The sequence below is a fragment of the Sceloporus occidentalis genome, unplaced genomic scaffold (genome assembly GCF_023333645.1).
Source record: "Sceloporus occidentalis isolate IW3139 unplaced genomic scaffold, rSceOcc1.0.p SCAF_5, whole genome shotgun sequence".
Taxonomy (NCBI): domain Eukaryota; kingdom Metazoa; phylum Chordata; class Lepidosauria; order Squamata; family Phrynosomatidae; genus Sceloporus; species Sceloporus occidentalis.
This window is the reverse complement of record NW_028316985.1, coordinates 86,722,151-86,739,031: the sequence shown is the minus strand read 5'-3', so window position 1 is coordinate 86,739,031 and position 16,881 is coordinate 86,722,151. Positions and strand designations below refer to the sequence as shown.

Genomic DNA, 16,881 nt, shown 5'->3' with positions numbered 1-16,881 from the left:
TGAGGTGATACCTCCAGAAGGACTATGCATGTCTACTGGACAAGTAAGTCAGTGGGGCCTTGAACCAGTTGATACTGAAGCATTTCAGGGGAAGCTTTAAATAAAATGAACAACACAGGATTGTTGTATTGCACAACTGCCATGGCAGACCCCAAACAGGCCCTTCTGAGGCACCAACTCCCTTAGCAGCAGCTCTGCTGGGGGAGGATCCTGTATCTTCAGAGTCCAGACACATGTGTAGCCATGCCAGACTCTAAATGCCTCTGCTGCAGTCTGGGAGTGTAGTTCTCCCACCACAAACTGAGTGATACCAACTGTAGGGATGCCACTGCTGTGTCTGTATCCAGCCCTGCGCTGTTCATTTTATGTAAAGCTCCCTCTGAAATGCTTCACTATCAACTGGTTGAAAGCCCCATAGACTAGCTTCTTATTTGTAAGTATAAATAGGATGCTATAAGACAGCCCTTAAAGAATGAGGCCATGACTGCTGTACATATGTCTCATACAAAACGCATTGGATTTACCTTCATTTCTGGACCTGATCTAAGATGCTTATTTTGGCCTTTAAAGATGTGACTGTCTTGGGTCCAATTTGTCTAATTTGTTGTTTCTCCTTATATGAGCTTTAAATAGGGTCAGTTTAAACCCAGTATCATGGGACACCTTGTATGAACAAATTATATTAATGAACTGTTAGTGAAATGGAAACTATATGGGGTCTGCAATAATTTTGGTGCATTATTGCATTAGTCTAGTGGTGCCTAAACTTTCAGTCAAACCAGTCATTTGAGCTATATGAAATAAAACATTTGTAATAATTTAATGTCAACATGTTTCATCACATGGCATGGAAATGAACTTTAATGTTACCAAACCGAAGCGCAGAGCAGAGTTTTAAACTACCTTTTGTACCCAGTTAGGATCATTTCATACAGTCACGTGTGAGTGTCACAGATAGATAAAATTTAGCATGTGCATTTTAAAAATAATTGGGAGAAAAGCCAGACCCTCTCTGGGTTTCTACTTCTGAATGTTTAAACTATGTGGTACACTGAAGGTTGTATGTGCATACCCTTTACGCATCATGAGATTAAACTAATTTATAATTCCCTTAGAGGGAATTGTAGAGTTACAAATTATTATCAAATGCTTTTGTTACTTTAAAACAGCAGTGGTGTTTTCTGTGAACACTTTGGATCCCATGTGTCAGTATCAGAATATGTATGCCCTCCTTTTGCTGTTGAAAACTGATAAAATTACATCTTTCAGCAATGTTTGCCCATCACATGATGTTGCCTGTTCACTTTGGTTTATATTGTTTGATCAAACTGAGTTCTCTGTAACCTCCAAGTTGACAAGTTAAAGCAAATAATAAACATGTTTTGTTTCCTCTGAACATCTAGGCTCTGAAAAGTGTCCCATAAAATTATTGGTTTTCATGCTTTCGAGCACACATATGATTATCTTTAACATAGTTTTCTATCTCTCTGGATAACTTGCACTGTAAATTCTTTGATTTTTATATAACCAGATTCAGTCTGAGTAGTCTACAGAACACAGTAATAATTTTCTTATGCAAACCAGCCTTATAGATATGTTTAAATGGTTTATTGTTCTAAATTTGCCTCATTATATAATTGCCGGGTTAACAGTGCACTTGTGTTTGTTAGACATGATGAGTGGGGACGGAATGGACATTTGTCACTTTCACAAATGGGCACAAATTTTGTATTCCCGACCCATCAAAATACTTACATGGGAAGTTTGAGAAACCATGAAGCTTTACAAAAATACAGCTATTTTAATTGATTACATGTACAGCTCTGTGTAAATTTACAGTGCTGTATACATAAAGCTTATTAATAATAACATTAATAATAATAATAATAATAATAACAACAACGTATACTCAAAATCCTTTTTTACTATGCACAGAAAACTGCAGTTACCTGAGATGGGGGGAATCTCTTACCCCCTTACATTGTTTATCACTATATACTTGGAAAGAATACAGAAAAACTGCTCAGTTTCCCATCATTGGCGGGGAGGGGATTACAAAATGTCTCAAACCTACAGGATGAAAAGCTGTTTACTTTTGCTTGACTTATTTCAAGATTTGGAAAATCAAGGTTTGCCATCCCTGGACATGAGTAGACTCTAATAACTGAAGGCTAGTGCAGGGTTTTTGGACACCTGTCTGCATCCTCATCCAGATATGGATCTGTCTGGCACTTACAATGGGCATAGGCAGAAGTTTTTAAAAAATTCCTTTTTGGCGATTAAAGCTCACTGAATCTGTCATTATGAACACATAGAGGCTTGGCATATATGATTTGCATAGTCTAGAGCTTGTTTTTTTTTTTTAAACTTTCTAGACTAAAACTCTCACAATCCCCCCTCCTAACCTCTTCATCAGGACAGAGCAGATTAGTTTTTGAAAGAGTAGCTCTATGATCACCCTAAAACACATCAAACGTTCAGTTTGAATGTTCAGAAGTCCCTGAAAGCCTTACACACATTCTAAGCACGCATGTGTTGAGCACTCTCATCCTTCTTTTCCCCCAAGATCCCAATTAAACATTTTTAAGATGGAAAAGGCAAAAGCAAACTTTTGGTCCACCCAAATCCAAGGGAATCTCCCCTTCCCTATACTCCCACTGAGACTGGATTGGGAGTTATTTATTTTTAAAAACATATATCTCATCTTTGCTCCAAAGAAGCCGTGACAGTGTATATATTCTTCCTCCTTATTTTTATCCTCAAAATAACCATGTGAAGTAAGATAGAATGGAATGTAACTGATCCAGAGTCATCCATGGCACAATGGGAACTTTGAACCCAAGTCCTTGTCCATCTCTCCAACCACTGCTTTTGGACTTATTTAAGCATTATTCAAAAAGAATGTTGAGAAACTGGAGCATGTCCAAAGAAGGGCGACTAAAATGGTGAAGGTCTGGAAACCATGCCCTATGAGGAATGACTTAGGGAGCTGGGGATGTTTAGCCTGGAGAAGAGGAGATTAAGATATGATAGCCCTGTTTAAATATATGAAGAGATGTCATATTGAGGAGGGAGTAAGCTTGTTTTCTGCTGCTCGAGAGACTAGCACCTGGAACAATTGATGCAAGCTACAGGAAAAGAGATTCCACCTCAACATTTGGAGGATTGTCCTGACCTGACAGTAAGGGCTGTTCGACAGTGGAACACACTCTGTTGGAGTGTAGTGGAATCTCCTTCCTTGGAGGTGTTTAAGCAGAAGGTAGATGGCTATCTGTCAGGGATGCTTTGACTGAGATTTTCTGCATGGCAGGGTGTTGGACTGGACAGCCCTTGTGGTCTCTTCCAACTCTATGATTCTATGATTCTAAGCATTCCAGACAGGCACGTGATGTGCATTGTACATGGCTCTGAGGACATGTGGCAGCAGGTGCCTTCTGCTCAGCAGGAATTGCACACATCATGCTATTTTCCTGTTGTGGATGCTGCAACACTTAATCCTTGTTCAGACCCATTAGGAAACATGATTTTCAAGGATTTACCCAAAGTTAAATTTGAGGGTATATTGATTGCCCAAGGAAAAGGAAGTTGGGGAAACCAACATGAAAGATGAGCCTTCCCCATCCTTGTAGCCCAGGGTTGGGCAAAGTACAGCTCCAGAACTGTTTTTGTCATCCCCACAAAACCATCCTAGGTCAATTTTTTGCCTCCAGATGCCCCAAGGGACATTTGCACCATGTTTTCAGTTCTGATGGGCCATTTTAGGCTCAAAAGAACCTTTTCTTTCTAAAACAGGAAGTTACTGGAATTTACTTTCTATTATTTAAAGAAGATTCCATTTGGCCCAAAACATAGCAAAAACAGGAGCATGGAGAGCATAATTTATTTTATGTTATTTTATTGGTTCTGTGTGCACTGGGTTTGTGTGTGTGCAGCCCTCCAAGGTCTCCTGGGCCCCTCTTCTAGATGCTGATTTGTTAAAACAATTGCAGTTTTCCTTCCACTTGGAATGGAGTGTAAAATGGTGGTACGACTGTCAATAGTTTACTGGTCACAAATAGCAATCATAATGAAATCACAGGTTATTAAGAAGGCCAACTGGCTTGAAGAATGTCAGGCAAGCCACTGAAAACCTGTTCATTGTAATTGAATTTAAAATTCACATAATTTGTCCATCACTTTGGAGAAACACATTTACTTGTAAGAATAATTGCCTAGCCTGTCTGCTTCTCATGCATACATTTATTTAATTAATGGCTTGTTGTGCGTGTAATGTCATAGCATCTGGTGAATGACACAGATTGATTAAGCTTTCCTCTTTATAGAACCCCATTAGCTGAAATTGGCCTGCTAGAATGGATGGGGAATACTTGGCAGTCTGCAAGAGGGTTGAATCTAGCAGATATAACCATTATTTTTTTTACAAACATTTAAAATGTGCTGAGCCAAATTTGCAAGTCTCAGTGGCTTAGCTTGGATTATTTGACCACAAGGGAAGCCTAAGATGGTTGTCACCAAAGAAGTCACCTGTGACTGATTGTGTGATGACTTTGAGTGCAGTGCTTTTTCACAGAAGAAGACACAGACTTTGTCTACATAAATAATGGCTTTGATTTTGAAGGGAGCTGGGATACACACGTTTACCATTTAAGTTCCAAATATATTGTGAGAATCTGCCTTTCTTTAATTGGTTGGGGAGCCCCCTTAGAACAAATTTTGCCAAGAAAACCTCATAATATGGTCACCATAAGTCAGAAATGACTTGAAGACACCCAACAACAATGAAATAAAAGGTCAAAACACAAACAGGTGCAGTGGTGCACTTTTTGATGCTCTGGAACTTTTACTAAGTTTTGCAGTTGACTTAGTTCCCAGTGGCTGGCCTTTTGAGAGGCTTTTATCCAGTAGATAAAATTGATGTCAGTGATTGGTTTCAGTGGGACAGTGAATCTGTTCTGTATGTTAGTGTAAAATGCCCTGAAAATAGTTCAAGTTTGTCCCAGTGACATTGGAACCACCAACTACCATTGGTTCTGTCCAAGACTTTATTTTGCATACCTGTCATTAAGGACTTTTGCTGCATTATTTCAACTCCCCCCCCCCCATTTTGTTATTAAAGTATAATAGCCTATCAAGAACCAGGGTGGTATAGCGGTTGGAGTAAGACTCTGGCAGACCAAGGTTTGAATACTCACTCACCATGGAAACATTGGGTGACCTGTTGAAACAATGGCCCCTTACAGACTGGCCAAAATAAAGCTGCTTCGAGTCACTTTGGAGGTATGCTCTTTCAATGATGCATGCGTCCTAAGAGGCCGGATGCCACGCCAAAGCCATGCTCCAGTCCTAAAGACTAGAGCACAGATTTGGCACAGCTTCTGGACTCTTAGGACGCATGCATCATTGAAACAGCATACGTCCAAAGTGAGCCGAAGCAGCTTTATTTTGGCCTGTCTGTATGGGACCCATGTTACCTTTAACTATGATAAAATATTTTGAGTGGCAGGAATTGCTGAACCAGAGCATTTGGCATGATGCAAAAACTTACTACAGCACCAGGTGATGACTCTTAGCCTACTCTGCATATAAGTGCACTGAGAGTTAAGCATCTGTGAGATGATATTTGTGGGTTGGAGTGGGATAGTTGATGAAGTAATACAGATAGTATATGTCGATGAGAGTCGGGAGGAGAGTTTGTAAATATTTTGTATATATTGGAACTCAATGCTAAAGAACCTCTTTTCTAAAATTCACCTTTCTACACATAGCTAAACATGAGAGGGGGGGGGGCTCAAGTGCATTATTAGTTGATATGCCAGATATAATTAGAAGGGGAAGACAACTAATAAAAATTTGGATATACTTTGGCTGAAAAGTAATTTTACCTGTCATATTTGTTCTATGGACTGTCTTTCGGTGCTTTTTCATTTGACACTGATAGGTGCAATTGAGACTTTTATTTTGGCTCATAAATATTGCTGGATGCATTATTAACAGTGATTGATTTAAAGGGTATTGCAGGTTGAGGCTGCAGCTGGTTCAAATGGATTAATGAAAGAAGCTGAAAGAAAACTCCAATTTAAACAGTATATTAAGTCGGTGCTGGAAAGTAAGCTAATGTTTTTTCTCAGTCAGAAGAACTGGCTGAAATGCAGTAATGAGTTTACATATGGAAAGTATATTTATTTTGCTTTGAAACAATAGATGTTTCAGTCCACACTTTCAAAAATTATGCACCACATAGTCCAAGTCTGTGGACAAGAGACTTGGACCATCTGCACTGGCTCTACCCCCCGTCTCCATTCTAGGTCTTATCTGTACTGCAGAAATAATGTAGTTTGATATTGCTTTAACATCCCTTTCCTCCAATTTTGGGAAAGCATGGTGGCTCATTTGAAGGAGCATAATTAGCAGTACAGTTCCATGCATGTGCCTTCAAGTAGTTTCTGATTTATGGTGACTCTAAAGCTATCATGAGGGTTTTTTGGCAAGATTTCTTTCAAGTTTTGCCCTTGCCTTCCCCTGAGGCTGAGAGCATGCAACATGGCTAAGGTCACCCATTGGTTTCCATGGCCAAGCTGGGAATCGAACCCTGCTCTCCAGAGACATAGTCCAACACTCAAACCATTGTTTGCCACATTGGCTCTATTCAGTAGTAAATCCAGTTCAGTTCAGTTTATAAGATGTTGAATGTACCTTAATGGAGCATGAGGTTACCAGGGTGAAAAAGAGAGAGTGTTCCTGTACCTGTAATAATTATGTAGAAGAAGGAATTTCAGCATGGGTTACTTGGCCATGCATGTAGGTAACAAGAAACACTTGGTGAAATTCCTTTTGTTGGAGAATCATTCATGACAATTGAGCTCAATTATAAAGAGCCTTTGATAATACAGTTTACAGAAAATAAGCAGAGATGTTGTTTTTATTGCTTAATTCATCCCTGGTCAATAATTCTTAACTGTTGGACTTTTGAGCGGCTTCTGCTTGCTTGTTATACTTGTCAGTTAATAGATGTTTGTTCCTTGAGTATTAAATCCAGCTTTTTACTGTGTCTTTATTATGAATATACAAAATGGAAGAAAAAGCAGTGGGTTTTATTAATAGATTGTGGAGGCTACTCATTACTGTTGCATTTAATACCATAGCTCATACTATAATATATGTTACCATTAATTTTTCTTCCAGAACATTTCAAAGAAAATTCCTCCCTTAACCTTTAAGAGCCGGGCTTAAATGAGAAGCTATTAATTAGGAAAACACATTTATAGACCAAGTAGGCTAGAGGTTTGTTTGAAAAAACCTACCTCAGCTATTCTGCATCAAATCAAGCTGAAAGATGTGTTATATTTCTCAGCTGAAATGTGATTTAGTTATGTTGTTCAGCTCTTATTCAGGCAAGTAACTACGTGTGGAATTTGTAGTTCAAATAAAAGTACAACTTACTAATGGCCTCTCAAAAACCTTGGTCCTGTTTGTGGACAAAGAAGTTAAGGTTGTTGTACGTATTCTGCCACTGCAAAAGGACAACATTGGCAACACTATTGGCAACAGACTGGCCACCATTTTGCGTCCCTTACAATACTGCTGCTGCCAGTCATAATAATGCAGTTTGACACCACTTTAATTGTCATGGATCCATCCTACAGAAACCTGGGGTTTTTAGGTTTATGAAGCACCAGCACTCTTTGGCAGAGAAAGCTAAAGACCTTGTAAAACTACAAATCTCTGGATTCAATGAGATGGAGTTATAGCACTTAAAGTGGTGTCAAACTGCATTATTTCTATGTGCAGATGCACCTTAGGGTGGTTCAGTTAGTTTGATGTATGTTCCTCCCATTATAGATAAGGTTCTGCAAAGATGAGCTATTAGTGATGGTTCTGCACTAGCTTTGATGGTCATCACTTCTTTGAGTTCTTCAGAAACTGTAGAGAACATAGGGCAAAGCAGATGTTGGTGACTATGTAAGATTTTGCATTTGTTTTGTCAAAGAAAGAAATAGCATTAGAAATTTGTGGTACTTCGGCTTTCTGCAAAAGGTAAAAAATGCCAAGTGAAAAGAAAATCCATAAGGATGAGCAGGTGGAAAGTGAATAGGTTTTGTTAAAGAAAGGTAAAATATGTTTTAAGGTGTCTAGCACTTTCTGTCAGTGGCAGTGACTTTCTCTCTATTGCCTCCCCTTCTCCCTAGATATATACTGAAAGCTTGGAGAATGGGAGGATACAGTGATTGAGAAGAGAAATCCTAATTGTTTTTCATTTGTTCCTTGCCTCAGGAGCCCTTGAGGGCTGGGAGGTGATACAGAAATATGTTAAATAAATACTTTAAATAGATAAATCTGTCAGACTTTCACCATGTGTCCCACCCTTGATTTGCACATCTGGATCCTTCCCTTTAATTCTAAACTGGGCAGCTGACAGTTTCTCTCTCGGAAGGGATAAGTAAACACCCATAAAAGTATAATGTGGGAAAGAAATACATGCGTTGTGTTTATATTCAGGATTTGCTTCTCAGCTGTATCCATATTAGGGAAATTACATGCTATTGACATTGGCTGTCAGCACTCACTACAGGTAAACCACTACAGAGGAGAAATTAATTTTGAAAGCTGACAGTGCCGAGCCATAAAATGCATGTTCCAGCATTTCCTGATGAACTGCCTTTTTTTATAGAAAAGCAATGTACTCCTTGTTCAGACTATGAAATTGAACTGTCTGAGCTTTTAGTGTACGTTTTGCATATCAACTGGATTTTCTGGTGAATTTTCAATTTGTCATGCCATACCCTATTTGAAGGAGCTGGAGAAGAGTGCCATTAATTGGAACATCTTGGTAACATGATATATCAATTCCATCTATTCAGCAGCAAAATAAGTGCAGCCAAGAAAGGTACATAGGAAGGGCATTCTCCAGACAGGAAGCTATTTTCTAAATTATATATATTAATTATATATTAATTTAGTGATGCTGATCTGGCGGTCCTTCCCTCTCCAACACTTTTGCAGCTGGGGAGTTGGCATGCCACCTTTCTCTCCGTACAGAGAGCTTTTTCTCTTATGTTTCTGCCTTTCTTCATCCTCCCAGAGACACCCATCATAATACCTATACCAATACACTGCCAACTACACTGAACTTGACACTGGTCAAAAGGATCCTGGTTTATCAGTGCTCAGGTGAAGACAACTGATCATTGGGATGCACTGGTAAACTAGACGTTCCTTTGTTATCCTCTTCCTCATTATTGCAACATCTTTTGACTTTCAAAAACAATGAGAGGAAGAGGCATTGATTTAAGGAGAGTCAGTAAGACAACCTGAATACTTTTAACATTCTTACTGTATTTTTAAAAGAAGGATTGCAGAGTAAAGAAACAGGAAGAAAGAGTGGACAAGAAAGAAGGAAGGAAGGAGTATAAATTCCACAATAGTCCATTATTTCCATTAAAAATGTTCACATTAGGTTAGTTTAGCATGAGTATATAGACCACGTTGTGATCAACGAGAGATTGTACATCAATCCACCCTGGCAACAGAGGTCACAGGGGGCACTGTCCTTAAATGAACAAAACCTAAGGCAGTCCATCTGAAAAGAGATTCCAAGTAAGCTGATTCTAAGGGAGAATATCTGAACTGGGCTCTGTTTTCCAGTTATTTATCTTCATTAGGAGATTTGACAGCCTCAAATGTGGGGTAAATTAAATCTGGGAAAATTAAAGGCACTCTTTGGAAATGACAGTTGCATCCTTTTGGGTGAAAAATGGGGTTATGTAAATGTAAATTTCCATAACCCATATAAATAAACATTTGGGTTTCTGAAAGTAAACCTGGAGAATATGCAATAAGATACCACACAGAACAATGGTAAAAGAGTCAGCATACATATATTACATTTACCCAGAATATTCAATTTAAGTGGTGCCCACCTATCCAAATAGAGAGATATTTCAGCAGACAGGGTCAACAAATTGAGTTTAATCATTTCAGTACTATCCAGAGGAGCCAATATGCTCAAATATTTAATAGCATCTAGATAGCAGCAGAACCGCCAACTGGCAATCAACTCAGAGAGTGTATTAGTCCCAACAGGCATACTCTCAGATTTAGTTCAATTAATAGAATACCGAGTAAGGACTCTAAAGCTAATTAATTTTTTCAGTACTGATAAGGGCAGTTCTGACATAGAAATAAACAATGAAAGGTCAGCATACAAACTTGCTTTATCTTAGTATTTCTGTATATAAACCCAAAGATTGCTGGATTTTTTTTCCAAGTAGCACATGCTAGTTGTTCCAAAACCTTGGATAAATGTTACAGGAAAGAGATCAAAAGATCCATTCTGAATCCATTTCAGAAAATCTGATTGAAAATAAACACAAACTGCCATTTAATTTTGTCAAATGGTTTTTCAGCATCGGGTGAAATAATGGCAAAAGGATATTTCAAGAGACGAGCTGTGTGATTAATCTTAAACTGTCAGATTCCTGCCAATGGTGAATAAGCCTTACCTGGGCTGATTGAATTAATGTGATTACATTTTGAAGCCTGTTCACCAACAGGTATTATTTGGACTATAGTTTGTATACCTAGTATGATCTTTGTCTGGTCTGGGAAATACAGAAACAAAGGTTTCATGAACAGAAGTTCAAAAAGAGCATCACTCAGAAACCTTTTGATACAAACAAAAAAGTCTGGCAACCAATATTTCAGTGCATGTTTTATACTCAGGAAAACAATCTGGTCTCAGAGGTTTTCATTTCTTACAGATTCAATACCTGTTTTAATCTCTTCCATTCACAAGGGAGCTATAGATTCTTTACATTTCCTGTTCTTAGGAACTTTGCCTTCTGCTTACAATATTGAATAAAATGTTGAAATTCCAAATGTCTATCAATATTTATCAGTGTAGTACAAAGACTGTACTGTCAACCTTTAATCAGTGGAATAAAATTAGAGTTGTGTTGCTGCTTTCTGCTATCTCTATGCTAACACTTTGCCTTGTCTCTCTTCCATTTCCTAGTTCCATTGATGCAAACATACACATTCTGTTTTAGATGACAATAAATTGTTCAGGCCCTACTTGTCATGATAAAATACTGTATTTTTCTATTCATCCTTTTGAGTTCTAAGTTTATTCTTGTGGGAAGCATATGATATAATTGCTCCTCTCACATTCACTTTACATGTATCCCATTCAATGGCTCCTTTGTTATTAGCATAATAATATTAGAATTCAGAGGCAATTTGCACTTTAAACTTTTCATTATTAAGAAGTGAATTATTCAATAGCTCAGAGGCCTTAGAAGATCAGGAAAGCTAATACTACAACCAGCCAGATCATACTTTGAAACAGAGACCTTACAAATATAAGAAGATGTCACATATTGAAGTGAGATAAAAGAAATGAGAAAATTGACCAAGCAAAAGCAATTTTGATGTAGAGATGCGGGGGGATACAATCTGTATGTTGGATGCAAAACACTCCAGGTACAAACCCACACTAAGCAAATATTGCCAAGAAAACCATGCGATGTGATGTAGTGGTGATCAGCACTAAGACTCTTGGCGATCAGGGTTTGATTTCTGTGCTTGGGCATAAATAAACCACTGGGTTACCTTGGGTGAGTCACACTCTCTCATCCTCAAAGGATAACAAATACCTTCTGAAGAAAACCTGCCAAGAAAATCCTGTGATAGGGTTGCCTTGGGATTGCCCTGAGTCAACAATGATTTGGAGGCAGACAACACAAAAATGACTTGGAGGTTCACCTTAGGATAACTGTAAAGTCTCTCATTCATAGAGTTTCCATAACTGACCTGACAGTAAAAAACAATAGCAAAACCCAGAGCTATATTTCAGTATGAGAAAACTGGATTGTAGCTCTATTTTTATTTATATGTCAGTTATAATTCCCAGCTTTTTGTGTGTGGAGGAAACCTCTGCTCAGTGATTTGTTTTTGCAACAGTATGCCTATAAAAATGGCATATCCTTGGCAGTTTCTATTTGTGCCACAGCATCCTTTGGGAGTTTGTCTTCTCTTGTCCATTGTTTCAGTGAACATCTTTTTAATGGTTTTAAAATCTATTTCAAGTATTTTTGAAAGTATTATGTGTGCCAAATACCTTATTAATATGTCTTAATTTGATTTGGTAAAGACCAATAATAATTAAATGAAATACTGAAAACCAGCAAACGAATTCTTCCTTTTTTACCCATAGCAAAGCACATTTGTGACATACCACAACCTGTTCCACTAGGTGGCAGTGACTAGATATGGAAAAACCATTTGCAGCATGTTTGCCTTTTACATATCTGAATACTCACATTTTCTCCCTATGTACAACCAAATAGCCTTATTGATAACTGTTGATAAGAGGGAAAGAGGCAAAGAGCTATTAATACTTGGTGTGTATACATTAGCACTGAGGTTATGGAAATTGGTTTAGTAGTAAAAATCTGAATATTCCCATTCACCACTATGAATGCATACTGCAGGCTGATTCACACGTATCATTTGGTTACTATACACACATGGGAAAAGATGCATGAATACCACCATTGTAAATATTTTTGAGCTGAAGAGAGGATTCTAACTATGGTGCTAAACCTATAGTGAACCCACATAGATAACTGAGCAGACCCCCTATCCAAACTTTTTTTCCCTGTACAATAAGGGGTCCACCAAATTGTGGCCAAGTATACAGAACTGGAAATTTGGTTATAAAGATGTACTGTTGCTGGCTATCAAATACATTTTCCATCTGGCTATGCCTCTCAGACACAAACACAAACACACACACACTAGAACTCTTATCCTGTCCACCACCCCATCTATACCTTTAACAGGACTGGTTTAAGATACAGTCAGCCCTCTGTATACACAGATTCTTTGTCTGCAGACTCAACTATCCATGGCTTGATTTTAGCATTTTATATAAGACACACAAACCTTGATTTTACCATTTTATATGTGACACACAATTTTACTATGGCATTGTATTTAATGGAGCTTGAGCATTCATAGATTTTGGTATCCCAAGCAGTCCTGGACCCCTAGTGGATACCAAGGGCCCATTTTATTTTACTCTCTGAAGCAGAACACTTAACCACCCACCATCTCTCTCTGGCACTTGCATGTGTCTGTGTCCAGTAAAAGGCCTCAGGGTTTTACAAACATCTTTCTTCCCTCCTCGGTACTAAAGTAACTCAGGGCCCTTTTCACTGTGTAGGATTGTGTTGCTATGAGTCAACTTTAACTGCCATTGCAAAATCCTGTAGAATCCTGGGGTTTGTCATTTAGAGAGGGGTATTTATAATTCTCTGTCAGAGAGCTGCAGTGGCTCATCAAACTGCAAAACCCAGACTTCATAGGTCACAGGCATGGCAATTGAAATGGAATCATAGCACTATAACTAGGTAGTGTCAAAGTGTTTCATGTTAGTTTGCTATGTAAGGAAAAACCAAAAAACAGCCAACCTTTTCTTGACACTAAGAGTACAATAATAACAAAGCTTTATTAACTATTTGCTGCTCTTTCAGTAATACCCTAAATCTGCAACTTTACTCTATCCAAGAGTTGAACTACTGTAGCTTTGCTTAAGTACATACTCTTATATCCTCCCCTTCTTATTCTGCTTTAGCCCATCTCTCCATATTAGCAAATGGCTCAACAATTTGAGTTGTATGAGATGCATAAATAGGTGTCAGATGTGTCACAGCTAAACAAAATAGCTGGATTGACACAGTTTTTGTCAGCTGGATTGACACAGGAAAAGAGATTCCACCTCAACATTAGGAGGAACTTCCTGACAGTAAGGGCTGTTCGACAGTGGAACAAACTCCCTCGGAGTGTAGTGGAGTCTCCTTCCTTGGAGGTCTTCAAGCAGAGGCTGGATGGCCATCTGTCGGGGATGCTTTGATTGTGATTTCCTGCATGGCAGGGGGTTGGACTGGATGGCCCCTGTGGTCTCTTCCAACTCTATGATTCTATGATTCTATTATTCTTGTGGCTTAATCTGAATTTTTCACATTCATTAACAATTATATTTGAATCTTTAAACCTCTCTTGTAGCCATTTCAAAATGTTGAATGTTGTCCAGCTTGGCAGTTGGTTATCGCAGTTGGGAATGTGCAAATAGTTTTTGATGTCATGGTCACTTTCCACTTGGGACTATTGTTCTTAATTTTTGTCGTAGGAGATGTTGCTTGTGTCTGTGTCAAGTAAAAGGCCTTAGGGTTTTACAAACATCTTTCCTCCCTCCTCGGCTTATCTAACAATAGTTCTCTTTCTTGAATCATGAAGTGTTTTAATTTAATAGCTTGGTTGAAAAAATGGATTCATACAGGAACAGACACCTTCTGCAACAATCTTACAGAAAAGGCTGCAACCACACTGCTTTCAATTATATTATGGGTTTTTCTGGGTAGACTTGGTATGAGAATAAAACAACATGAGTATTAGAAACTTGACACTACATATTTTAGGTACCATCCTCCCTGCTGTCATTTTTTAAAGCAGAGGTTTTTAGATCATATAACCAAAAAAAGGAGTTTCTATGGCCCTCTGATATTAAAACTTGATACTGAGTCAGTATTTTAACTGCATAATTTACTTTTGAGCTTCAGTTAGGCAAGAGCACTCATGAGATGTTATGTTCTCTGCTTCCTTAGAAAATGATTGGGATTGGGAAAACATAGTGCCCAGTGATGGAATTTTGGTTATGTTATAATAGTGTAAACAATTGAAAGTGGGAAAACACACACACATGATAATCTACTGGTGAACAGCTGGTTCAGTCATTTGCTCTTTTTTATGCTCTTTTGCCTTTAAATGATGCCTGTAATATGACAATGCTGACTCAACCTCTTTTGAATTTTCCTAGGTCCGTGTATTTACATTTTCTGTTGGTCAACATAATTATGACAAGGGACCCATACAATGGATGGCCTGTGCAAATAAAGGTACTGTGAATTTGTAGTACTTTTTTAAAATCATGACATTACAGTCCCATGCCATCTGGATTTCTTCATTTGTTTTAGACCAGGTGAGAAACAAATCTGAAGGGGTTGGGAGAAAAAGAACAGCCTATACATTGATTACATGTGAGAACATTTCCATAGTTTCATTCTCCTATTTTTTCTCTGGTTCCCTGCGTTCCACTTCTCTTCAGTATTGAAGAATTGAGGCTATATTCATATGTAGTCCTCATATGTATTCGGTGTAGTCCTCCACATGTAGTGATACATATAATCACATTTTTCTGGAAGGGCTACCAGTATTTTAAGGGCTACCAATATTTTTAAGTGTTTGATCAGTTGATAAATTGATAATTTTGGGGAGATGAGGAGCAAGGCAATAATGAAGAAATGGAATCAAATTCTGAGGCAATCTGTGCAAAATATGAAATTCTACACTGTAGAATTCTGAAAATATTAGAGAGCACACCAAGTAATGGAGAGAAATGTGGAGATTCATTTTAAAAAAGAAAGAAAGAAAGAAAGAAAGAAAAAGTATTTCTATCCTGCCCTGTATCATCTCAGGTTCAAATAAAATCGATTAAATTAAATCAATAAATTAAAGTAAACAATGCAACATTTAACAAATAGCGAATAATTTAAACACACAAAAAATGTATTAAGCATTTCAATAAATTGTTGAAACACTGGGAAAGATATCAGAAATCAAATAGTAACACTCACTTAGGATTAGCTTACCTTCATGATACTAGTATTCATGCTCCAGGGCTGGCTCAAGATAAAAGACAAGATTGATCCCTTCTGAATGGGCTATCATTTGAATTCTTCTTCAGAGTGTCTGAGGAGATAAGATCCTTCAGTGTGTCCAAGGCAGCAGGTTAGATCAGAATGAGCAGAACAGGCCATCTCAGGGGACTAGGGGAGGAAATTGGTGGTAGGTGGAAATTTCCTCCATTTGACTAGTGGTAAGATCAACTAATGGACAGTGGTCTGGTACCTTCACACAGTAAAGCAGATTTCATGCTAATTATGGTACATGTGATTCTGAACTCTGCCAAGGCCTTTAGAATTCTTCTTATTGGAATCTATATGCTCTCTTAATCTGTTTTAATTTGTATTTTGTCCTTCCTACCTGGAGGACAACAGTGATGCAAAAATTCCAAATCATTCCTCCCACTTGTATAGCTGTATGTATCTCACTGGTGCTAACATGTAGAGGATAACATTGCAGGAAAATTGCTAATTCTGTTTTCTCTGTTATTTTTCAGGTTACTATTATGAAATTCCTTCCATTGGTGCCATAAGAATAAACACACAGGTACTTAAGCAACAATGTATAAAACAGCAGTCAGATTCCAAAGTCATACCCATTGAATGAAAGTTCCTTGTAGGAATTTAGATGACAGGATTGTCTGGGACGGATTGCATGGATGTGCCTTTGCAGCAAAGATGTTTACATATCTTTGTTATACAGAGGAATTATTCAAGCAATGTAAAGATATCTTTGTCAGATTAGACCCAACAAGCTCAGCGTGCTGGCTCCCAATAGTGTCCCGCCAGGCTCCTTGAGAAGATCAGATACTACAATTGGTATAGCAGCTGTACACTTCTGTTTTCTGCTCATATTCATTAGTACAGTGTTTTCAACCTATGGGGCAGGACCCCAGGGAGGGAGAATTGCTCAAGAGGAGCTGGAGACTTGGAAGTCCTGATCCCCCATCCTCCTCCTCTTCCCAAACTTTTTCTATCCTGGAGGCAACAAAGGTGCTTGGAGCCTCTGACCAAGAAAGGAGAGTTATATCCTTATAAAATACTTAAATATGAATATGCATGAATGTGTGAATGAAAACACACAAACTAAACAAACAAAATTCATAAACTGTGTAGAACTGGGGGGGGAAACACAACATCC

The 16,881-nt window shown here is 38.2% G+C and overlaps 1 protein-coding gene across 4 annotated transcripts in view; it reads left to right on the top strand.

The window, feature by feature from the left end:
- CACNA2D1 (calcium voltage-gated channel auxiliary subunit alpha2delta 1) overlaps positions 1-16,881 on the top strand; it is a 463,694-nt gene that overhangs the window by 377,470 nt on the left and 69,343 nt on the right. For all 4 annotated transcript variants that reach the window (XM_089524632.1, XM_089524630.1, XM_089524631.1 and 1 more), the window contains exons 13-14: positions 14,876-14,954; positions 16,238-16,287. In XM_089524632.1, the coding sequence (XP_089380758.1) occupies positions 14,876-14,954; positions 16,238-16,287 (129 nt within the window). The remainder of the gene's footprint in view (positions 1-14,875; positions 14,955-16,237; positions 16,288-16,881) is intronic.